Raw genomic sequence first — 23,963 nt, forward strand, 5'->3', positions numbered from 1 at the left:
GCAGTTGGAGGGTTGCTGGTTTGATCCCCTGCCCTGGGTGTGTCGAAGTGTCCCTGAGCAAGACACCTAACCCCTAATTGCTCCCAACAAGCTGATTGGTACCTTGCATGGCAGCCTTTTACCGTTGGTGTGTGTATGAAATGAGAGGCATCAATTGTAAAGCGCTTTGGATTAAAGCTCTATATAAATGCAGTCCATTTACCACATCAAGTTTATCCAGATCAATAAAGGTGATTACTTTGTTGCACAGTTAATTGTGAATTAACTGTATTTCTATGTGTTAAATAATTGCTAAACAAGAAATATGTATATCACATTTACAATAATGTTTTAGTGGAGTGGGAATTCGTTTACAGGTTCCTGGCATACAATAATATGCAATGAAAGTACATATGCTCCAATAGTTTTGAGTACTGCCTTGTTAAACTAGTTGCAGTAGTTTGTTCTGACATGCAATAACGTTTCCAAGCACTATTCCATTAAAATGGTCCACAAACATATTATGATTGCTTTGAAAGGAATACATTTATCTGACCCTGTAATCGGCTTAAGTTCTTTTTAAAGAAAGTTAAATACTGTTTTAAAACTAATTTCCACATAAATTTGGGTCATGTTGCCACTGACTGACTGGAATATGGGACACAGTATGGTCACACCTGGGCTCAACAGACTGTAGTGTGAAACGAAAGAAAGAAAAAGCGGCAAGTAGTAAAGCAAATAAAAGCCCACATACAGCTACGTAGGCTTGAGTGCACTGTGGCAGCCAGTTTGCAGTAGGCCATAACTTCAAGTATGTTAATATGTTCTTGAAAACGTTTTGTGTACAGTGCCATCATGGGGCCAATCTTTGCAATACATAGTGTGCCACGGTTCAACATGGCCCATACCATCATGTCAATTTATTTGTGAGCCTCTGTGTTTTCCTGATATAATAATAATAATAATAATAATAATAATAATAATAATAATAATAATAATAATAATGCATCGCTAGAATGTATTTAATAGTATTTATTCAGTTAATTTTATCATCGGATGTGACAAGGAAGACTTTAGCATTATAATGCTCAATCTGATGTAAGGAATAAATTAACATGCCGAACGTGGGAACAATTTCTCTGATCAATCAGTCCTCAAAATATATATATGTTCTAAACGGAAAAATAATTGGCTGTCCTTTGTTGTTACACGCTGTCTGTTGTCATTTTTGAACATAAAATAGCGTAGTACGCTGGAGGTAGGCTACTCAACGTCATGAAATCGGGCTTATCCGGCACTCATTTCCACGTTATGTCCGCTGGAAGCTGACATAGGCTGCTGCTGTTTATTCTTTTTTCTTTTTTTTTTCTCTCGCTGGTACACGTATGTGTTCGTCATGTCATACGTGAAGACGTCATGCTGGCTACTGCAAAATGGCGAGTAAATGCACAAATCATTTAATTAAAAAATTAAATCAATTACTTATGTCTGTCTTTATAACTAAATATATAATTGAATTTCTAACTCAATTTTCCTGCACAAATTCAAATTTACGTTGACGTTTCACCTATGCCCTCGAGTTAACTTCTGAAAAACTCTCTTACCCATAATCCAACAACACCTGAAACGTATCAGCGGGAAGAACAGTTAAAATGGAAGAGGCATGAAATTTTAAGAAGCATGTAAACAAATATCAGATTTTACAGTGCGATTTTCTTGCGACAGCACGTGTTTTACTTTCAGGTTTGGACATACACACAGTTGCGTTTTAATTTAGCCTACTGTATTCAATTGTGACATGCTAGCTAAACCATCTGTTCTTGTATGAGCAATTAATAATTTAAGATAGCTAGCTAGCTAGGCTAGTTAATCTCCGCACACTTTGGTTGGCTATATGATATCGTTGGGATCTGATGTAAATTACCTTATTTAGCTAGCTAACGTTAGCCGAATAGCTTTCAACTGGCCAACTTTATTCAGCTTGTTAAATCGGTTATGGACACCGTAACCTATATTTAATTTAGTGTTTTAAATACTGTTGTGGTTAGAGTTAGTTAGCTGGTAGATGGCTACAGCTACCGTTAGTTATCTGGTAAATAGCGAAAACCACAAATCTTGATGTGTGTGTATAAAGTACTTTTGCTCTGCTGCAATGCTGTCTTCTCACAGGTGACCAGTCCGTTTGGTGAGTGGGACCACAACACGATGGAAGAAGGTGGTGCGGATATAAACTCCCACAAATCTTCAATATTGCTTGAGCTTTGCAGCATCTTGTCCAGCACAGAGAACCTGTGAGTCATCCCCTACACAGTAAGATATATGTCCGTACAGTGTATGCTCCGCAATAAACATCCCAAGCCATATAGGATAATACCCCGTCCATAGGCTGGCTCTGGATAGTCATGTGGCCTCTCTGTGTACTGGTATTCATTCAGTCATTTTGATCAGTTCAGGAAAGTATGTTTGCAGAAGGTATTTTGAATTTACCATGCTTTAGCGAAATAAAATATAGTATGTTTATGCTAGACTGAAACGGCTCAATTTCTTAAATTGCTAAGCAAAACATTTAAAAAAAATTGAATATGAACAAATTGTTGCGGAAAAAGCTACTTTAAGTTGAAGTTGAAAATGGAAGATCTCTGCAGGGTCGTCTGCTTACCTAACATTCATGTCTTTGTGAAAGAGTCGATTAAAAGCGTCCTCTGAAAATACCTGGTTAGATGTCATTCAGCCTAGTTCAACTGCTGAGTGTAACTAACTACCTACCTTGTTATTGTAACAAAAGGTTAGCATAGCACTCTCATTCAGTTTTATTTGAAGCATGGGGCAATGTTAGTTTCACTCCTTCAACTGCTAAATTCGTCGCATGTCTGCAAGCATCTGTTAGGCTGCTGTTTGACAACTAGCTTGAAGCTGGAATTCATTTGACTGGTAGCTACAGTGCTGAATATAGTCTTATTTACACAGCCAAGGATTTGCATGCATTTAATGGTGCAAATGGAACAGATTTGTATTGCTTACTAAAGCAACAAGCTTGAGAGAACTGCTATAACTATAACTTGTATTAGCCATAGTTATTTGTTGCTACAATTTTGGGATTGCAGAATTAGTCAGTAGGCTTATGTGTTCGTGCCATTCACTTAAACTAACTGGCTACATAAAAGTCATGATTTCATGCTAGGGGCTTGACATTAGACGCTATAGTACACATTTATACATATTGGCTGCTGTGCTACGTATTACAGTAACTTCTTCTATTCCTTTTTCTCTTTTTTTTGTTTAGCCAAAATTGTTGTAGGATTGTTGCCTGACACTCAACTTTACCAGCTTTATTTGTGCCAGTGGTCTTTTATTCATTTGTGCTTTGTGGGATTTCAGAGTGCAGGAATTGGGGATATTGGTGGCCCTCACTGATCCAGAAAGTGGGAAGCTGCTCCAGTCTCAGTCTAACGTGAGTCTCATCGCTAGACTTAAGTCTTCAGTTCAACTGTTAGTTTGGCTTGCAAGATCTATTTTTAAATAATTTTTTTAATGTACTAAAGTACGCATCTACAGGACTTAATTTCTTTTTCTTTATGAAGAGCAACCTGATTTTATAGGTAAAAAAGCTAGCAGTGTGCCTGCATATATGTTGAATTTTGTACATCTGTTGACAGTTGGGAAAAAGAAGGTGCGTCTTCACTCGGTGTCACTATGGCAGTTACATTTATGATGCCTGACATTCACACATTGCTCCCTCCTTTATCTTACCTCCTTTGCAGGCACTTGACTCCTTAGGTGTGTGGAAGTCCCTTTTTTCTGCTGTTGAGCCAGACACTGACCTTTGAACCATGTGCGACCAAGAAAAGCAGAGCAGCGCCGCCCTCGTGCTGGCTAACACTGACAGCGCAGATCTGTCCGACACCAGCTCCCTGAGTGAGTCCGACCCCGAGGACTCCGCCACGCCCTTCGACGCCGAAGTGGAGAACTTGTCGTCGTCCTCCTCCTCCTCCGGAGAGGCGTCTCCGGACCGGGATCCTCTGGGAGACCGCGTGGGAATGGGCTCCGGCCCCGGCTCCCGCAAGCCCTCCTTCCAGCTGAAGGGGGGCAGCGCCGGCTTCTCGTCCCGCAGCCAGAGCATCTTCGACTGCCTGGAGAGCGCCGCCAAGCTGGCCTCCCCGGGCCTGGGCGAGGACAACGTCATCGACGGGACCTTCCTGCGCCCCATGCCCCCGCCCTCCCACAGGAAGAGGGAGGAGAAGAGGGAGGCGGCGGCCGGCAAGCCCTCGTCCGCCGCGGGCGCTCCGGAAAGCCCCACCCGCTCGCCGCGCTGGACCAAGTACAGCCTGGAGGACGTGCCGGAGATCAGCGACCAGAAGAACAGCCAGGTGGCCCTGGAGTACATTCAGGGCCTGCAGCGGGAGAAGGGCTCGCTGGCCGTGGAGACCCAGGAGCCCTTCGTGCCCGCCTTCAACCAGGACCACACCAGCAGCGGCGACTCCAAAATCCTCTTCTCCAGGCCCGGCCGCCGGGACGAGGGCCAGGCCGCCAAGGATAAAGCGCCCGAGGGCTGCAGGCCCGATGGAGGCAGGAAGCAGGAAGTGGGCCTCCTCCACCTGGAGGACCCCGAAGAGGAGCCGAAGCCCGCCGAGCCTTCCTCGGGACAGCGGAAGAGGAACAGTGTGTCGGTAGAGGAAGAGGAAGATGACGGACAGCAGCCGTCTGCTGTCGGGTTCAACTGCAGCCGGAAGGTCAACCGCAAGAAGTTCCGCCGAGGAGGCGAAGAGGAGGAGGCGGAAGACTGAAAGCACGATGGCGTACTAAAGCAACGGTACATGCATGAACCCTGAATTATTCAGCAACTTCCGACAGTTTTCACACCCTGTGTTCTATGATCCCATTATCGCGTCCTGTTCCTATCAGTTCCCATGTGAAGAAGTAGGATGCTGAAGTATATTATTTTATACTTGAGTACTGGAAGTATAATTAAAATTTGTATCAGGTATGCTTAGTATACTATTTTTTCACATGGGTTCGAAGTGCATAAGGTTAGGCATTGTCATGGTTAGCCTCCTTGAATTAATTGTATAGGGTTCATTTTTTCCCCCTATTGTGTTACATATGTAAAGCCTCACAGCAATACCTATATACCTGTGAAGAAACAAAATTAAATGTATACCGTTGTGTGCAGTGTAGAGTTGTCTGTTAGAATCCGCCATATTATTTTGATGATGTCGCAATAGAAATTTGATAGATGAATTGGAAAAATATCGTGCCACAGTAAACAATTAAAGTAATTTTTTGTGTGTTCTTAAAGTTAAGCCCAAGGTACATCATGTGCAAATTATGTACAACAGACAGTAAAGACATAATAATAATGGTGGCTCCAAAGTAGTATAATCTTTGAAAGCACTTTGGTCAATGACCGTGTGCTTAGCTTAAGTTTAAACCGCAGGTTTAAATCTGTAAACCACAGAATTGCATTACAACTTGAATGGCTCATCCTTATTTCACAGATTTGGATAGATGTTCCAGTTGTAATGCAGTTCTGTGGTTTAAACCCCAGCTAAGCACACTGTAATTGATCCCTTGTGTTAGTGAGGGGTGTGTAATGTGGCCTGGATGGAATTCAGACAGCACCAGTGTGTCTCCCTGAAGCCGTTGGACGGTGCAGAAATGGAACAGTAATGTATATTTTGCCTGGGCTCTGCTGAATCTCTCATGTTTGACTGTTGATTGGATCATTCTTGTATACTTAGAAAAAAGAATTAGCACAACATGGTTATGGTTAATATTATTTCTATGACACTTGCAAGTAGTGATTATTTTTCATGTTGAATTTGAAGTAAAAAAAAAAAAAAAAAAAAAAACATTTTCAGTGCATTGTTAATGTTAACACGTTCAGCCAACATAGATGGGTTAACACAAAAGGGTCTATTTTTACATTATTTCTCTGCTTCTACCACCTTTCTAAATATCATGTGACGTGCATTCATGGCACCATTGGCAGAAAGGAAGTGGAATGGATTTGGATATGGTGTGAGCAGAGCCAAATCCTGTTTAATTCAGGAAGCTGATCAGCTTACACTCGCACACCTTTTTTCCCCTCAAGCTGGGGTCTGTATCACAAAGCAGGATCACTCAGTCAGCTGGATAACGGCACTGAGTAAAACCAGGAACCCTCCCAAATCTGGAACATGAGCTGAAGTTAAAAAGATCTGTGTTTTACTTGGTGCAGTTATCCAGCTAACTCGGTAATCCTGCTTCGTGATGCAGGCCCTTGCACACCAAAAATGCACAGGACTTTTAATAGGAAAGCTAAGGATGAGTATCTGTTTATTGACCATGAGCTCTCAGTCCAGCAGAGGGGGCTATTGTACAGAAATCTGACTGCTCTGGCAGCTCTCTCTACGGAGAACAATGTGACGAATCGATGTTCCACACTGATTTAGGGCTTGGTTCAAAAATAACAAAAAAATGACTCATCCCCCATTAAAAGCTGTTTCTATCACAGAATTGTCAAATGAGCGTACTGCTCAGTGTAAATTCACCATCGTTAATGGAAAACATGCAGACATCTGCATCCAGACCAAAGCTCTTTTTAAACTACCGTGGTTATTTAGTTTCAAGTAAAGTCACTGAGGAGCAAAACTGAAAATACAACATAAAACCCAATGTTTGAGACAGCAAAAGATCACTAACACACCTAACATGCTGTCTATATCTTTTTCTTCACCTTGTTTTTATGACTCTTAAAAATGCTCACTAACCAGGCTGTTCATCAGGTTTGTGTTTACTGTTACAGATTTAACCCGAATATTAACCCCAACACAGAATTGGTTTTGCTCTTTTTTGAAATTGACATTTGGGTGTTGCCTTGTGTAGCCATGTCAATGTGTATAGAAATGTATAGTAATGAAACATTTATGAACAGCTAGATTTCATCATCTGGCTAAAGAAAATAGTGCATAGTATTTGGAAGTACATTGTGTGGTAGTGCACAAAATACAAAATCTAGACTCAACAGCACATGGATTGCAATGGATGGACTAATTTAAATGCATAAACAATGCAAGTAACACTCGTGCATAGTATACCGTTTTCATATACATTTAACATAACTTACATTTTTTTTACTTTAGTACTGTAAACTGTGTTCTACCTATAACATTTTTAAATTATATGTATAGTTCAGTGTGTACTGACTGTGGCAAGCATATTGGCTTTGTTTAGACTCAGTACTTTCTCTGACTTTGGCCATATGGCCGAAAACAATACAATTAAAAACAATGTGAAAAACAATACCTGCAGGACATTAAGTTGTGCTAACGGTGGGATATGGAAAAGATATTGGGCGTGCTAATTTGGGTTTATACTAGGGAAAAGTACATCTTGAGCAAAGGGGAAATACATACAAAAATGTAATAGCCCCCAGAGTATGCTGGCTTTCAGTCCACCCTGGTGCAATCACAGAATTTTAACACGCTGTTTTTTTTTCTCGGGTGCTTTTTATATTTAGAGGGATTATTTACCATCTTAAGCAACATGTCAGAAATAGCTCTGCATGCCAACAAGAAAAAAATTCCCATGTTCATAGTGTGCTTATTGTGTTATATTGCAAATAACGGCATTAAGAGGTAAAACTTCAAATTAATGATTGAGATGAATCAATAGGCTCCCAATTCATTAAAGTGTGGACACACTAAAACTAACCATCTGGAAGATAATGAAGAATCCAAAGACAGAAAATGATAATGAGTCAAACCTGCATTATGTTATTAAGTTTAAGGAAAAAAATATGAGAAATTAAACACATGTCCAACAACCTAATTAGGAGCCTACTGTTTGATTTGATCAAAAAGCATCTTTTTAATTGTTTACAATGTAGCACAATATGGTTTAAGAGGTTACATAATCCCTCTAAACAAGAAGAGCACCTAATTAAGAAAAAATTGCAGTTTGTTAAAATGATTGTGATTGGAGTTGGAACGAAAACCAGCATATATAGGAGGGCCCCAGGACCGAGTTTAGGAACCACTGTTCTAGACTGAGAACAGGGCAGAATAAACTAACCACAGGAATTACACGATTGTCTCATCATAAATGCTAGCATGGATGTGTGCATAAGATACTGCGTATTTAAAGGTAACTGCGTAGACTTGAGTCGTGATGATTCAATGTATGTTTTCATCCATGTAACATGTCCCTTTAGTCTTCAGCCTGAGGGGGGAAGAAATAATGACTTACTGGATATCCGACTGAAACTCTCGTACTGTGAAGAGGAAAGGAAAAACTAAGAGGTAAAGCCTATGGACGGCCCATACTCGGATAATGTTTTGGCCATTAACAAAAATGGTTCCTTTTGAAAGTGACAATGGGCACACTTGTGACAGATACACACATTATACACAAAGATATATTTTTTAAAGCTTTACCTAATTGTTAATTACTTTTATTTTTGAGGTCAACGCACCTTTTTGGGAAGCAGAACATGAGGTAAATCAGCAGTTTCCTTGAAGAAAAGAAAAAAAAAACAAGATTAAAATAAGGCCTCCAATTTACACTTTCCAGCAGCACACACAGACCAACTGCTTCTGTCCAGGTGCAGAAAAAAGAAAAACCAAGACCAGGTGAAAACCTATTATAAGGCTGGACCAGCCGACCAATGGTGTAACTTCATCACTCACTCAGTCACTCAGTCAGTCACAGACATAGGCGTTTGTAGGGCTGGCCCCGCTGTTGCGGTCCAGCCAAAAACAGGATTTCTGTATCGAGGCAGGAAGCGAGGTGAAGGACTTAACGCCTGCCATCAACACTCGGGTTCTCTTACAGAAACGCAAGCGTGCCCGCTGGTTTATCTGTTGTGCCACAGGTGATGGCTCTCACCACCGTGGATTAGCGCAGTCTGCCGGGCTTAGCCGCACCGTACCTGATAAGCAGCGCGGGTGGCTCCAGTCGCTCCAGAAACTTGCGTCGCTGCAGAACTCGTGCACCCTGGACTTGACCCGGAAGCAGAGGCTCTTACACGGGCCCGGGGGTGAAGCGGTGAAGTGAGTCTTTCTCGTGACATTCTTCACCTGGAGAGCAGGAACAGAACGAAGGATCCTAATTCCCCGGCTGAGGCAAGGTCGTTTATTCTTTATTGCATAACTCTTGCTTTAGTTTTCACAGTGCTATTTCAACCAAGCCTGAAGCGCACAGGCAGGTTCAAGTCTAAGCCAGAATATAAACATGTTTTCATTAACTGTCATCGGCTGTGATTGAGAGCGCCACTTTTGGCGAGACACAACTGGCTTTGCTCCAGTGTGGGTTTAAGTGTGTGCTAACCACTCTGAATGATGCATCAGGCAGTCCCAACGACCATGCCTCCCCATCAAACAGCACTGACTCTCTTGTAGTACTGCCTGGCCTGTGTTGTGGAGGATATGAGACGCTGGCTTGTGGATGAGGGTGTCAGAAGACTGCGATCCCCTCAGCTGCTTGCACACCGCTATAATACAAATAAGAAGTGCTGTACCTTCAGTCCCCCTGTGCCCTCTGGACTGGACTCCACTTCAAACTCCAAGCAGGCCTCAGGTATTCTTCCTTTGGGTGGTGCCCATTCCAAACGGACAGCCCCTTCGGGGAGGGTCTTCAGGTGCAGTGTATCAATGACACCAGGCTTCACTGCAGGAACAAAAGTGTGTAAGCATGCGTGCATGGGCACGGGTCAAAGTGTGTTCAACAGCCGCATGTGACTAAGGACATCCATAATGACAACAGCATGTCGGGTGAGGTTTCCTACCGTGGTTCTGCAGCTGCAGGGTGAAGTATGCTGGTTGTAGCAGATCTCCTTCTGAAGAGCCATTCACACAGACGTTGAACTCTGTGAATTCTAGGAGGGATGACCCGGGAAAACTGCAGCCACTCCGGTGCCCGTGGGATCGGATATATTTGGGGCATTCCATAGCGTGACCCATTTTCCTGTGCCTGAAGAAACCCGGAGAGTTCACAGTTAACCTCCATATACGAATATATACACTACACGAACAAAGTTACGTGGACACCTGACATTCAACAGTCCATGCAAAATTGTGGTTCTTAGTTTGAAGTTGGTCCACACTTTGTTGCTATAACAACCTCCACTGTTCTGTGGGGGCTTTATACTAGATGTTGGAGCATTGCTGCAGGGATTTGCTTTCCTTGCAGTCAGAAGAGCATTAGTGAGGCCGGGCACTGATTGGATAATTAGACCTGGCTCGCAGTTGGCTTTTTCCAACTGAACCCAAAGGTGTTGGATAGGGTCAGGGCTCTGTGCTGGCCAGTCAAGTTCTTCTCTTATTTTTGACAAAATAATTTCTAGATGGACCTCACTGTGTGCCTGGGGGCATTGTCATGCTGAAACAGGGCCCTCCCCAAACTGTCAGGGAAGCGCAGAATCATCTAGAATGTGATGAAATGCTGTAGCATTAAGATTTGCCTTCACTGGAACTAAGGGGCCTAGCCCAAGCCATTGAAACCAGCCCCAAACCAAGGGCTGTCCAGATACTTTTGGTCATATAGTACACCATAATATATATTTTATATATATATATATATACAAATGTTGTCCATATATAAATGTTGTCTGCTACAGTTTTCTATTAGACAAACTTAATTAACTTTGTGAAAATAGTTAAGCAAACGTGTTTTCATTTAGTCAAATATGACTATGACATGACAAAAAAATTTTTTTTGTTGTCATACTGTGGAAAATGAGATTAAACAAAAATGGGTTTAAAAAAAAAACAGCACATTTCCTTGCTTATTTAGCTCTGCTGCCTCACAGTCACTTTTACAATATCCATGTTAAATTGTTCACTCTCACAATATAGGTCGACCTACAGCACCAGTACAATCAGAATTCAATACTGGACGACGGAGCTCGTCACAATACTGAAAGAGAGTTTAAACAGAGAGGAGAATTATAGTAAGAAGAAACCAGCCCCACCAGAAGTATAGGCAATATGTGGCTTGCGGAGGCGTCCTATGTCCCTTGTGCCAGGTGCAATTCATATATTCCTTCTGATGGAATATACAGCTTAGACCTTTAATTTTAGTGCCAGGAAAATCTGTAAGGTTTAAAAAAAGAACAAAGCAAAATTAAGCATGTTATAAGAAGGAAATCTACATGCTGACAACTGAAAGGAAAAACATGCATTCTAAAACACTCTGTTCAAGTGTTTTGTTGATGCCAGTTATTTGTATTTTTTTTATTTTGAGAACACAGAAAGCAAATGTGTTTTCTTTCTGACATCCGTGTCCAACCCTGGGGTCGCACACAGTGGGACATTATCGTTCTTTGTTTCCCCTGTTTACATGAGGAAATGAGAAACACATGCCCGTTGGTCACATGACTCCCCAGATGGAGCAGCTCCGCGCAGCCAGCGACCTGTTTCTAAAATCTGGGCCTCGCATTTGAGCAACAAGCAGCAGTGACCAACCTACGCCCGGCGGCTTCTGGAGAACCTCGGCAGGTGGGCTCTTGGTTTCCTTGGATCCGCTGCAAGGGCCTCTCAGAATTGTTTGTATGCGCACGTGCACGTTCTTCTCCAGGTCAAACTGTGCACTGTAGCTCTGCAGCCTCGTTCTGATCGTCTGCAATTTAGACGTGATGGGGGGGGAGTCACCGCAACTCCCAAGTGAATGTATGCAGCATACTTTTAGGCAGGAATCGGTCCCGCCATTTTGAATGAGAAACAAAAAAGGCTAGTGTGGCGAACCCTCGTTTGCTTTGTGAACGGCTGAGATGCCATTTTGGCTGGTACAGTAGCACCGCAGAGATTGCCGTCTGTTGTTAAGTTTTAGTTTAGTTAGTTAGTTTATTGAACCGGGACCTTGCACAACATCATAGTTGCACAGTCAACACTGTGCAACCAGCACCACAGACAACAGAGGCCTCAGTTGCTCCCTTGATATCTTCATTAGTTTTTAATTAAACCATAACCCATGAACCAACACCATGATTTTTTAAATTCTTCATTAAACAAACCCAGCATTCAAAAGCAGCTAAGTGAACTAGGTCAGAAATTAAGAACTTATGCGCTACACAGAGCTGACTCCCCTTACCGTCCACTCGCCCTCATAAGTGTTGAAGTACTGGAGTTCAAAACGAATTTCACAGTCAGTCCGATTCTGCAGACTTGCAGGGAGTGTCCAGTTTATATACAGCTGTCCCAGGTGTCCAGGGTCAACTATCTGTATGTTCCCAGGAGGATCAACTAAAAAAACCATGAAAACACATCGAGAGAATATTTGAAAGTCAGTTTGTTGACAGGCTGCCAATAGGCAGTACATTCCAACTGCCAATTGCTTGTTTGCCATGACATCTTTCATTTTGGGACTGCGAAACACTTTCTCGACTAAATAAACAAATACAATCGTACAGACATTTACTACTTACTTCCGGTAGTGAAATGATCTACCCCCAGGCCTAGCATTCTCCAGACTGTGATAATGCATTGATCCTGATCCTGAAATTATTGCTGGGTAAGTTCTCATCTACTTATCCAGTATTAGCATTCCGATTTAAACTTTTACTTGCAGCAAATACAGATAGAAGAGACAGCCCAGCGGTACAGTAAAAACAGTAAAATGTCCAATCTCAATTCAGCTCTAACAGTGTTCATTTTCAAGTCCATCCTCTATAACAGGTTATTTAACACGAACCATTTCCCTGTTGGTATAGTCAAATGTGGGTCAAAACAGAAACAATTTGAGTACACCTGTAAAAACATAATTAAGCACACTGTAGCTCGCCAAAAAAAAATGAAGACGAATAAGATCTTTTAATGTGCAACTCTCTGCACTTCGTATACAGTATTTTATTCTTGTTGACTAACAGTAGTAAATTTGACCATCCATTAGTACAAAATCTCAGTGCTTGTGTCCCTGGAGCACAGATTTTTAAATGAGCGTGTGCTACAACCTAATCTACAACCTAAGTGGTTGACTGCCCTCATCACTGGGTCTCATACAATTGGTGATAGAGTTAGTGATAATGCAGTTGAAACTGGGGTATGAAAGATGACAATGTGATGTTAGGAGTGAGAGCTTATACATTCAGTCTGAATGACTGCAGCTTAAATGAATGAATGAATAACAAAAAGGAAATAATGAAACGTCTTAATGTGAAATTTGTCTGATTGGAGACTGACCTGTGATTTCATGGTCAGCTAGACATATGTTCATCAGCAGCAACAACACAGCTGTCAGCATCCACACAGGTGCATACCACAGGGTTCCATCCACTGCCATACTGCAGATATACAGCAGGAGAACACATATACATATCAAATTCTACATCTGTGTTTATGTACCATATTCTGGGTCTTTGCCTTTTTAGTATGGCTTCTGGTCATTGTTAGATTTAATATTCTGGTTGTGTCTGCTACAAAATTAGAACTCTTCTGGGATTGTATATTTGGAGCCATGCAATCTCAGACAATTCAACATCATTTCATCTTTACTTTCCTAAATATATAGGTTGCTGTATGAAGACTTCAGTCGCATGTATGTTCAAATGAGCCTTTGTATTCATTGTGATCTGAAACCTGAGCACACTACTAGCATGTCTATAAGTGACTATTGCGTATTAACTCTACAAGTTGTTCATGAAGTGTATTTTTTGCTTTAGACCACAAACCCCTTAATGCCTCTATTCCAGCCATTGTAAAGCTGACAGGTCATCAGAAACATCTCCAGATATGTTAAATATCCTTCATCGCAGACAAAAACTGTTTGAGGTAGAGGTGGAAATTATTGAGTGTGCATAGCCAGATATGTGCTAAGAGTCTGCTGTCATACACCTGAAACATAACCTTTTACACCCTAGTAAGAAGAAAGGTTTACACCCTAGTAAGAAGAAGAGTTTTCTTTCTTTTTCTGTTCTTAAAATATAATACAATATAATAGACTACTTGTATGTATATTCAAATTTCTTAGTTATAGAGCACTTATATTTTCCACCAGTTTTCTCACAAAGAATATTGTTTTCAAAGACAAGGCCATTTTAGCACTATATTCCCTCCAGTTTTGTCACACTAATTTATTTTACATCCAGTTTACTTTGAATTTAATATAGTTGTAAGAACATACATTAACTTGCAATGAAATAAAGAATAAATTTACTCACATGAAAAATCTAGCTGGTCTGTCTTATTCAGTCCTTTCGCGTAATCTGTAACTTGTTCGAACTCCTGGCTCCCAGATCGCATTAATATCCTGACAACTGGCATGCAGCTTTTATGCTCACAGGGATCCAAACTGTGGTACAGCAGCTCCACCTTGTGGTACAGCCAGGTAACACTGTTGAACAGGCTATGAGAAATCAGATCATTTTCAGCAAACACACACTCCCATATATACACATAGCCATGGTGGGAGGAGTGGTGGACTATTTCTGCCAGTACAATATAAAATACAGCTTCCATGAATCAAAGATGAATCACATGCAGTAGAAGCCAAATCTCATGACTTATTTTATTAGCAACAGTGTGACTCAGGTCTGGGATATGAGACAGCAAAATTCCAAAATTTCAAACAACTAAACACAAAATTTCAAAGGTTATATATCAAGTATAATGATCCATTGTGAGACTGACAACTTGACATTGGCTCTTCTACTTTATATATTCATGTTTCAGTCACTCTGATATGAGCCTCTGCTAGTTCTTAAATATAAAGCAATAGAATCTTATTACATTATTCAAATGAGCATCGAGGTAGCACATCCATAACACAGATGCCAGCAAACCATGAGGAGAAATGCTGACAACATACTTACCATCGCATGGCACAAAACATTTCCCCTAAAAATGAACAACATTAAAAGCCGAGAAAAAGTCCTCAAACCAAAGGATTAGTGGCAGTTCACATCTACTTCCTCTTACTTTTCTAGCCTTGCTTGCTATGCACAAAATAGCATGAACGCGCTGAAAACAGTGTGTCCTGTGTGAGTTTTTCCTTGTTCACGTAAATACTATTTTGTTCAGTGATATCTTTGCTGCATTTCCTTACTTTCTTTAACCAGGGAGATTAACTGTTTATATTTATTGCTATTGACCACATAGCCTGTTTGCTATGCCATTCAGAAAACTATGCTATCAAGCTAATTCTTTATGAAATTGTATTTTTAGTCGATATCTAATGTACTGATGTGAAAAACAAAATCAACCAGAAGTCACATAAAAAACAATAATAAAAATGAAACGTATGACATGAACCACAAGTTGGAAAAAGGATCACTTTATTTCATTTTGTGTTTTTTTTTCTTTATTCTTGAAATATTTTAGAAGTTCCCTACAATTTGTAGAAGATATATACATTTGTCTAATGTTTTCAATTTGGCATGCACGCAAGTTTTTAAATAGAAAACATGTATTTACAGAGCATATTTTGTGGGATTTTTCCTGACATGAAGGAAATGTTGCATTTTTAAATAAGTAAAACAGAAACACTGATATCCTTGCACAAAACATCCTGACATTAATGTCCACCTCAAAGCAAATAAAACAAGATGAAAGAGTGGTGTAGAGAGGAGAGGTTAATCGTACACTGAGGAATGTTGATGTTTGAAAGGAAAAGCCAGCCAATGTTCATTCTCCCACATACTGGATTTACACAACTTAAAGTACATTCCATACAATACATATAGAGAGGCAGACTGCAGGGGTCCATTGCAGTGTGCTTAGATGGAGTTTAAACCTCAGGTTCAAACCCAAAAACCACAGAACGGCATCACAACTGGAACACCGATCCAAATCTGTGACATAAGGATGAGCCGTTTCAGCGGTGATGCAGTTCTCTGGCCTAGGGGTTTGAACTCCAGGTAAGCACACTGCAGTTAACACCAGATGTTCATGCTGATGCGTTGTAATGTGTTGATTCAGGTTTATCCGAATAGAGGATTATTAATGCAGCCTTTCACACTGTGCTTCAACGCAGAATAACCAACTATCATGATCAATTCCAGTCTATATGTCCCAGTATGTTGTTCCCACTTCACTCCTCCCAGGAAGCTGTCATTTTTATTCAGGAGAAGCAGGAAAAACAGCTTCTATAAATTGCCGACCATGCTGATGATAACATTCCTACAACAGTGAGCTTTAAATAAGCTGAAGCCTGCAAGTCACAATGGGGTACTCTAGTCACTTCTACACATTCAGGGAATGACAGTGACATCACAATTAAGAGGGAAACACCTCCGTGAAACTATTATCACAAAGTGATTTTGCTACAATTCTCATTTGTAAGCATGGCTCAATGGATTGTAAAACCATTTGTGATATTATTACTGAAAATACACAGCTCTCACAGTGTTTTCACATCTTTTGCAGTTCACTGGCCATTAAATGTACGTGCATTTCAAGCACTATGATAAGCTTTGGTGCTTAATTCTGCAGTCAGTGTTAATCTTCAAACCTTTGTCCCAGGTACAGTGCTAGATTTCCGACAAATAGGCCTAATATCTGTCAGTAGAGGATATTATAAAAGAAAATTTAAAAATATTTTTTTCTTGACAACAAAGCCAATTGGCTTCTCCTTTAGTTATACTCAATTAGACATTTGATTTCCAGTTCAAGCCACAGGCTCTTTGGGCTCACCCATGAATCAGATGGACAATACAATTCGGACAATACGGCACTTGTCAATTAAAGGAACGGGATCTTTTACAGCACTCATAAGCCTTAAGCCCACACTTACAAAATACACAGGAATTGCCTCAGCTGCAGAAGGAGACACGTGAATGTCGATCACAGCATTATATGCAGTTAAATCGAACCCATGAGAAGAATGGTAAGACTTCAGACTTTGGTGTATTGTCAACGAGGCGTAAGGCACAGTGATCACTTAAAATTGTACTGGAACACTTTCCCAAGAAGGCTTGTGATGGGAGTGTCCAAACTGATGTGGTTGTGACTTACAGACTCATTAAGTGACACGGAGCGCCAAGCTCATTTCCCCTGGGAAAGTGTTTGGTTGGACATGCCAATGCTTGTTGCATTGGTATGGCCGACCAATCCAATCCCGCCGAATTTGCTTCAAATTAGTATGTAATGGTTCCACAGAATTTTATTCCTTTCACACTCCCAAGTAAATACATTTCAAATGACAACAGTATTGTGTAATTTCTCCTTCTTTTGAAGACATGTCCCGAGGCTGAAGAACACAAGCTGTAGCGAGATCTGAACCACCACTTGTTACATCACTGCAAAATCACTGTAAACCTGGAGACGACAATCTGCAGTAGTGTAGCAGGGCAAACCTATTTAGCTAGGCTAATCTGCCATAGCAACGAGGCAGTGACATGGATTGAGTCATCTGGCAATGGAAGCAAGACAGAGAGAAATATACTGTCTGCAACACTGAGCAGTGGAGAAGAGGCCTTAACTCCAGCAGTACAGGAACACCTCAGAATGCAAACACATCGAACTGAACACTGAGCAATTAAAATGCATCAAAGGATGTAAAAATCATTTCCAGTGTAGAGTGTTATCTTGAGCTGAAACATCTACATCTCCCTGGTGAATACCCACAGTCCTTAAAACAACACAACAGTGCAAGTGCAAATTTAAAATACGACATTAATGAAAACGTAACAGTTATGGCAAGTTTGCAATTTTGCTACAAAAGGTACAACCGAGACGTTATGGCACTACAGGCTTTCAAAAAGGGTAGAAAACCGAAATTCCTGCTAAAAAGGAAAGGAGGGGAAGAATGTTCCTGGCAGGGGTGTAAGAGAGATCGTTTTAACGCAGATGGACAGCACCTGAAGGCGTGGCTCTGCTGAGTAAGAAAGATGGAAAACGGTGAGGAGACAGAGGGGATCTCATTTCAGGACACAAGTGATGACATGTCTCTTTACACCGACACTGAAAAACAGCACTACAGGGAAACACCATCTCCTTCTCTCCCATGCCCTCTCAAACAGTAAGTCTCTGATTACCTTAAATGGGCATAAAGTGTTCAAGGCCCTTGCAATCACGACAGCAATATAAACAGTGCCAAAAAAAAAAACTGAATGTGGCTTTTCCTTAGAATTCAAAAATATCTTTTGAAAATGTGTTCCCGCTGAAAAGCAATTAAATATAATAATAAATACATAAATAGAAATTCCCTGAAATAAATAATCATATGCATGACTGTACTTGCATACATGATTACATGAGAAAAAGAGCTCTAGTCTGACCATTAAACAGTTCCTCAACATTGACAGGAAAGCATGAAACATCAGTTAATGGATAATTATAAAACATTACAAAAATAAGTTACATTAATTTAAAAATGTACATTAAAAAAAATCATCAGACCATGCAAACATAATATTGCTGGTATATATAAGGAATGGTAAATGTAGCACAATCAAAGCCAAATTCTTCTGAGCTTAAAACAAAAATGCATTAATCAATTAATGGCTTTACACCAGTGGCTCTCTTTGTTAATGTTCTCCCATAGCCTAATAAATCTGTAGTTCCTCTAGCTGAATTTTCATTGACACAAAACAATTGAGGTTAGACACTGGTGAGTTTTTTTTTTTTTTTTGGTGGGGGGGAGGGGGGGTTCTGCACATGACATCACCATCCTACTGGATGGATTATATCTGATTGTGAGTTAAGTTTTTAAAAAGCCGCTAATTCTAAAACCCGAAAGTGAAAAGAAATACATCTGAATGCATGTAAAAAAACAGATCATCACATCATATACTTGACCTCTTTGCTCAGTTTTTAAATTGTTAGCCGGTTGTCAACATAATATTGCAAACAAATTATTGAAAGCAAAGATTTTTAAAGCAGACATTTTTGCAAACTCCTTCTAAGTCCACTTCTGTCACACAGTAAGAACAAGTTAGATGTGTTTCGGAATAATTTAGTTTCTTACAAACTGTGTATAAAATGAAAACCATGGAAAGGAATCTGTCCAAACTGAATGGCATGTTTGTCTGTGTGATGTCAGTGCAGAACCTAGAAAATGTTGTGTTATTTTAGGATAAGAAGTATAAAATAGCAGCATCATACTGTGTAAATTATAATATTGTGAGCAGGAAATCTCTTGTTTATGATAAATTCACCATAAAGAAGTCAGCATTCAAACCATTCCAAGTTCAACATCAGAAGTATGGCACTCCATTCCAAGCACCTGAGCCCAGACTTTCAGAAACAAATAACAAATCCTAGGGCTCCAAATTCGGCAAAAACAGACAGGTCTAGAGTCGATATCACAGGAGTACTGGTACAAATGCCTTAAAATTCTGTATAAAATCAGAACTGTTCCTAAAGAGCGAGGGTTTCTTAAATGACTGTGTAGCAAGCAAGCTGACACATTTGTACAGTGAGCAATGTAAAACACCATTGCATCACAGGTGTTTTTTCTTTATTTTAATGCTAAATTTAAAATAAATAATGGGATGAACTCAGTTTCAGTATCACAGTGTCAGTGGGTGCCCTAAAACAGGGGCTCCCAACCTTGTTCCTGGTGAACTACCGTCCTGTAGGTTTTCACTTCAACCCAGATTTGGCACACCTGATTCTACTCATTACCAGCTCGATGAGACCTCTAGCTATTGAATGAGGTGTGCTTTGTTAGGGCTGAAGTGAAAACCTACAGGGTGTCAGATCTCTGGGAACAGGGTTGGGAGCCACTGCCCTAAAACATGCCAAAATCATCAGCACCATGATGACCCTCACCATAAAGGTAGCCTGATCAAAGGGCCAGGATGCTTTTCTGAACGTCTACGTTTGTCACTATCCATTAATAACTAGCTGCTTTGTTTCCTCATGGTCACAAAGAGAAATCAGGTTTGACTGGAGCGACATTGCCCCATTTTCCCACGGGGCTGTCTCAGCAGAGGCGACACATTCACAGGAAAGGAGGTCCCGGCCAATTTCATACGTGAGAGCGGTGTTAGGGGTCCCTCTCCCACCTCAATCAGCAGGCTCCTGGGAGGCCCCCCTGCACCCCCCCCCACCCCCCTCCCCTCAGACAGACGTGCGGAGCGGCAGGACGGGGCACACATGCTACGCGGTGGTGTGCTACACAGCGGAGAGCTGGGTCGGTCTCGATGCCGGCAAGTCCAGCAGGGCCTGGACCGTTATTCCCACCTTCACCAGCCCCCGCTCCTCCAGGATATGATGGGGTAAACACAGCTTGTCCTGGGAAAAAAACAGAAAGGCGGGGCAAAGCTACGTAAACGTATATCAGTCCTCGTTGCCTTCAAGCTTCCAGAGACACCAAGGAAACTGTACAGACAAACAGCGATTTTGTTCAGAGATGCTGTTTTGTTAAACCACAATCATTGCTTTCTATGAGCTTTTCATCTACGGCTAATAACCTCCACAGCCACAGTGTAGTCCAGACTTATTCCAAAAAGGCTGGTGTGGGCGCAGTTTTTTGTTCTAGCCCAGCACTAAGACACCTGATCCTACTTATCAAGGTCTTGACTGCACACCATGATTAGTTAAATAGTTAAATCAGGCGTCGTAGCGCTGGGCTAAAACAAAATCCTGCACCCACGCCGGCTTTGGTTTACCTGCGGAACTCCCAGCTTCTTGCAGGCATCCAGAAAGTTCTCCACATTTCTGCGGCATTTCGCCATGCTGAGCTTTGGCTGCAGAACACAGGGAGGGACAGTGTTAGTGCACACAGAGGTTTACCATTTCGAAGTGGATCCTTGTGTAGTCAAGTGCTGAAAACAGTACACAAGTCAATAAAGCTTTCTAAATCACCATCTGCATCTAGTCAGAAAAATATTCATCCTTCAACCATCCCTGAATCCGGGAATCATTCCCGAAGGACTCTCTTGATTTCATCTTTCAAGGCACACCCTTTCAAGTGAGTCATAGCAGAATGTCAGGGCATTTCCCACCTGACTGTCTCTTGCATATCTTTCACACATCTGAGAGATGGCGATCTCATTCTGGGTGTTTGTTGTGAATGCAAGGTGCACAATCACAAGGAAACGATACCCTGCATTATACTGGTGTTTGTGAACTGCAAATGTGAGAGGACGGTTGAGTGAGTCCGTGACAGTGTATGGGGAAGTTAGTGACTTAGGATGAGTGAGCATGGGTTTGGGTGAACCGCAAGTGGAAAAATACCACGGGTGTCCAATTTTACAAGCACGCACACTGGTGCGGCTCATAGCCATCTAGATTATATATAGAGACTTTCAGAGTGTGTGTGTATGTCTGTGTCTGTGTGTGATGTACTGTTGTTTTCATACAGGAACATTTGGACAATAAGTTCTCACAGAATCCAAATACCTCAAGCATCAAAAGAAAATAACAAGTCTGTCTTGTACAGCTGTACCCTGATGGCAAGAGCTTCAAAGGAAAAGGCCTCACCACTGCTGGGGAGGGAACATGAATGCTGGCTACGGAGCGAGGTCGAATGTGATTGGCCAGGTGGCACAGGACCACTCCATCCATCAGAGCTCCGCCCACATCATCTGGGAGCAGCACCTTCAACCTAGACTCAAGGTTCTGCAGAAGGGAAATGCAATGGAGGACAGTTGCACTAGAACAGGGTTTAGTATCGGTAAGAAATCGCCATTGTTTGCCAACAACCATCGATGGTCGGTATTTTGTTTACAAAATACAAACTCTCTTCATGAAACCCACTGAATTCCGGCCATTTGTGTTCATGCAATACTAAACGGTCACTTAAGTCAGGATCATCACTTGACACTTTGTTGAGCAGTGGACAAAAGAAGGAAAAAGCCACACCAAACTCTAGGGACCTCATTAACTGAAACCTTCAGCGTATGCAAAACCTTTCAGTACGTCCCAAAACCAGTAACATGACCAATGACTGGTCATGGTATTTCTTTTTTTTCCACCAATCGCTGGCTGTGTCGTTAGTTTCGCATGTGCTAAAAGGTTTTGCAGGAGGTAAAGGTCTCAGTAAATCAGGCCCTAAACACGCGTTACATACGTATGTCAGCAATTCTAAACTGCATCCTTCCCCCAATCAGCGCCCCCTCTGCTCTATCCCATGATGCTAGCTGGCAGCTCTGTGATAATCACCATTTCATGGGAAAGACAAGTACAGGGGAAAACAATGGCCACAGTTCTTTAACCTTCACTGACCTGGCGCAGGAGCTGGATCTGCTCCATCTCCTCCCTCATGTGCTCCATTCTCCTGCGTATTGTAAACCCCGGGTCAGTGGAGCTGTACTCCTGGTGACTCCCCCTGCAGAAAGCTGCAAAGACAGGACTGAGGTGGGACAGGCCGAAAACATGTGCTTCTGAGCAGCTCCAAACCCACGGTCAGCATCAGCGGGATTCGTATTCAACATTAGTGCTGCGCGCAGCTGATCGCTCTGCTCTACAGAAGCAATGCAAATGCAAGTATCTTGCTTTCACTCACAATTAAGGTTAGCAACACACAAAAAATATTGGCGCAGCCCAATAAAAAAAGGCTCATTCATGTACTAGTTCATTTATAATAATGTTACCCCTGCATTTGGTCAATTGAATTGCATGGTTTTCTAAGTGAAAGACTGCTTCAGATGCTCCAGCGATGCATGTTGAAAAGACAAATAACTGTGAGACCCCCTAGCATCCATGTGTGTGCACATGATTGACTGAGAAGGCCATCCTGCCACCCATGAAAGATATTAATGTAACCCTCACACGCAGTCTCTTCGAATACACCTATTTTGAGAAGCAATTACCCAGAGGCCGTCCAAAGAACAATGTTACTTAGCTAACAGTATTCTATTGTAATTATCATTATGATTTATCATTGTAATTATTATGGTTAGGATTACTGCCAATAGACTGGGGCATTCTGAGGATCAGGGACAGGCAGAACCACATGGTGATAAATTAATAACAAACAGGTTCTGAGGAACTGGACGAGGTCCCAGAACACCAACTTGTGCAATAAACAGTCCCCGAAATAAATGGAATTTCACGGAAGAGATTCCTGGAAGAGAATGGTCTCTAAACTGCTCAGGGTTCACACTCATAGTGGTTAAAATGCAATGAACCCAGTCCTATGAAGTATGTGGGAGTGGTATAAAGTGTACACAATGCTCAATCTAAAGCTTCATTAAAGATAATATTTATTATTTTATGTTATGGCTTCCTTTGAGTTCTTCATTTCCACAGAATACCACTTGGAAGAAAAGATTTTCTTCCTGTTCATTCCTCTCCAGGGTTGTATCCTCATTAAGGACAATGTGCGTGGTGGTATATGACCCTAATGACGAAAATATATGCTCATGCTAATTAGCCACGCTAGTTGTGGGGCTGAGCAGAGGGGTCCATGATGAATGCAAGTCAAGCTCGCAACACCCCTGAGCTTCAACACGCACCTTTCATTGCGCAAAACAGACAACATTTTGATCTTTCCTGATCCTCAACAGGGATCCATCCCCGAGGGAAAGAAACTGACTGGCATGTTGGTCACCAGCCGACCAGAGGAGGACGGGTTTCCCCCTTGAGCCTGGTTCCTTCCAAGGTCTCTTCCCATCTGCCACAGGGAGTTTTTCCTGGCCACTGTTGCCTTAAGGCTTGCTCCTGTGGGGGTTTAGGCCAGGGTTGTCTGTAAAGCGTATTGTGACAACTGCTGTAAAATACGCTATACAAATAAAATTTGATTTGATTTGATTTGATTTGATTTGACGTCTGTTTTGCAAAAAAAAGGTGTGTGTCGGAGCTTTATTGAATATATTTGTGGTATACGACCCCCTCTGGTCAAGGACACTTCGGCGATGGGATGGGCCTGCAGTTACAATTCCACACGAGAGAAAGAAAGAAAAAGAAACATAGTTTTACCTGATCTCGGTTTCAAACCAAACACCGTTAATCCAGTGCTGACATCTGCCGAGTGCATTCCTTCCTGCAATTAAAATATTATTTTGAAGTATTATCATACATAATAGTAAAGATTATGTGTATCTGTGTGCAACAGATACAAGCAAAACGTGTCTGGATTCAATCAATATTTATACTTAATTTTGATAGACATTTAAATGTGAGATC

The 23,963-nt window shown here is 41.5% G+C and overlaps 3 protein-coding genes across 11 annotated transcripts in view; 1 reads left to right on the forward strand and 2 right to left on the reverse strand.

Moving 5' to 3' along the window:
* The first annotated feature begins 1,568 nt into the window (after positions 1 to 1,568).
* Positions 1,569 to 5,797, forward strand: tssc4 (tumor suppressing subtransferable candidate 4). 5 transcript variants are annotated; one of them, XM_035410533.1, is made up of 4 exons: positions 1,569 to 1,722; positions 2,149 to 2,289; positions 3,358 to 3,430; positions 3,741 to 5,797. In XM_035410533.1, the coding sequence occupies exon 4, from the start codon at positions 3,810 to 3,812 to the stop codon at positions 4,761 to 4,763; it is 954 nt and encodes a 317-aa protein (XP_035266424.1). In that variant the 5' UTR covers positions 1,569 to 1,722; positions 2,149 to 2,289; positions 3,358 to 3,430; positions 3,741 to 3,809; the 3' UTR covers positions 4,764 to 5,797. The 5 variants fall into 5 exon arrangements, with proteins under 5 accessions (XP_035266424.1, XP_035266425.1, XP_035266427.1 ...); XM_035410534.1 differs by having other exon boundaries at positions 2,149 to 2,270; XM_035410536.1 differs by having other exon boundaries at positions 1,571 to 1,661.
* An 886-nt stretch (positions 5,798 to 6,683) lies between these two features.
* LOC118223678 (interleukin-13 receptor subunit alpha-2-like) lies at positions 6,684 to 15,038 on the reverse strand. Of its 2 annotated transcripts, XM_035410532.1 has the most exons (10): positions 14,111 to 15,034; positions 13,134 to 13,234; positions 12,046 to 12,197; positions 11,421 to 11,574; positions 10,928 to 11,048; positions 9,743 to 9,927; positions 9,476 to 9,624; positions 8,888 to 9,035; positions 8,432 to 8,470; positions 6,684 to 8,178 (listed from the first exon to the last, which is right to left on the reverse strand). In XM_035410532.1, the coding sequence occupies exons 2-9, from the start codon at positions 13,231 to 13,233 to the stop codon at positions 8,460 to 8,462; spliced, it is 1,020 nt and encodes a 339-aa protein (XP_035266423.1). In that variant the 5' UTR covers position 13,234; positions 14,111 to 15,034; the 3' UTR covers positions 6,684 to 8,178; positions 8,432 to 8,459. The 2 variants fall into 2 exon arrangements, with proteins under 2 accessions (XP_035266423.1, XP_035266422.1); XM_035410531.1 differs by lacking the exon at positions 13,134 to 13,234 and having other exon boundaries at positions 14,111 to 15,038.
* Positions 15,039 to 19,937: 4,899 nt separating this feature from the next.
* The window catches only part of LOC118223650 (leucine-rich repeat and calponin homology domain-containing protein 2-like), a 37,067-nt gene continuing 33,041 nt past the window's right edge, over positions 19,938 to 23,963 (reverse strand). For all 4 annotated transcript variants that reach the window (XM_035410463.1, XM_035410464.1, XM_035410465.1 and 1 more), the window contains 5 exons: positions 23,757 to 23,820; positions 22,062 to 22,174; positions 21,318 to 21,455; positions 20,504 to 20,581; positions 19,938 to 20,126 (listed from right to left, as the gene is read on the reverse strand). In XM_035410463.1, the coding sequence (XP_035266354.1) occupies positions 20,007 to 20,126; positions 20,504 to 20,581; positions 21,318 to 21,455; positions 22,062 to 22,174; positions 23,757 to 23,820 (513 nt within the window). In that variant the 3' untranslated portion in view covers positions 19,938 to 20,006. The remainder of the gene's footprint in view (positions 20,127 to 20,503; positions 20,582 to 21,317; positions 21,456 to 22,061; positions 22,175 to 23,756; positions 23,821 to 23,963) is intronic.

This window comes from Anguilla anguilla, chromosome 3 (assembly GCF_013347855.1).
Source record: "Anguilla anguilla isolate fAngAng1 chromosome 3, fAngAng1.pri, whole genome shotgun sequence".
Taxonomy (NCBI): Eukaryota; Metazoa; Chordata; class Actinopteri; order Anguilliformes; family Anguillidae; genus Anguilla; species Anguilla anguilla.

Excerpts from the sequence above, each read along its gene's own strand:
- LOC118223678 (XM_035410531.1), bottom strand. The coding sequence starts at position 14,408 with ATGGAAGCTGTATTTTATATTGTACTGGCAGAAATAGTCCACCACTCC. Across the intron at positions 9,625-9,742 it reads CCTGCAGCTGCAGAACCACG|TGAAGCCTGGTGTCATTGAT; the intron begins GTAGGAAACCTC and ends TTGTTCCTGCAG. Across the intron at positions 9,036-9,475 it reads AGGGCACAGGGGGACTGAAG|GTGAAGAATGTCACGAGAAA; the intron begins GTACAGCACTTC and ends CCTGCTCTCCAG.
- tssc4 (XM_035410533.1), top strand. The coding sequence starts at position 3,810 with ATGTGCGACCAAGAAAAGCAGAGCAGCGCCGCCCTCGTGCTGGCTAAC.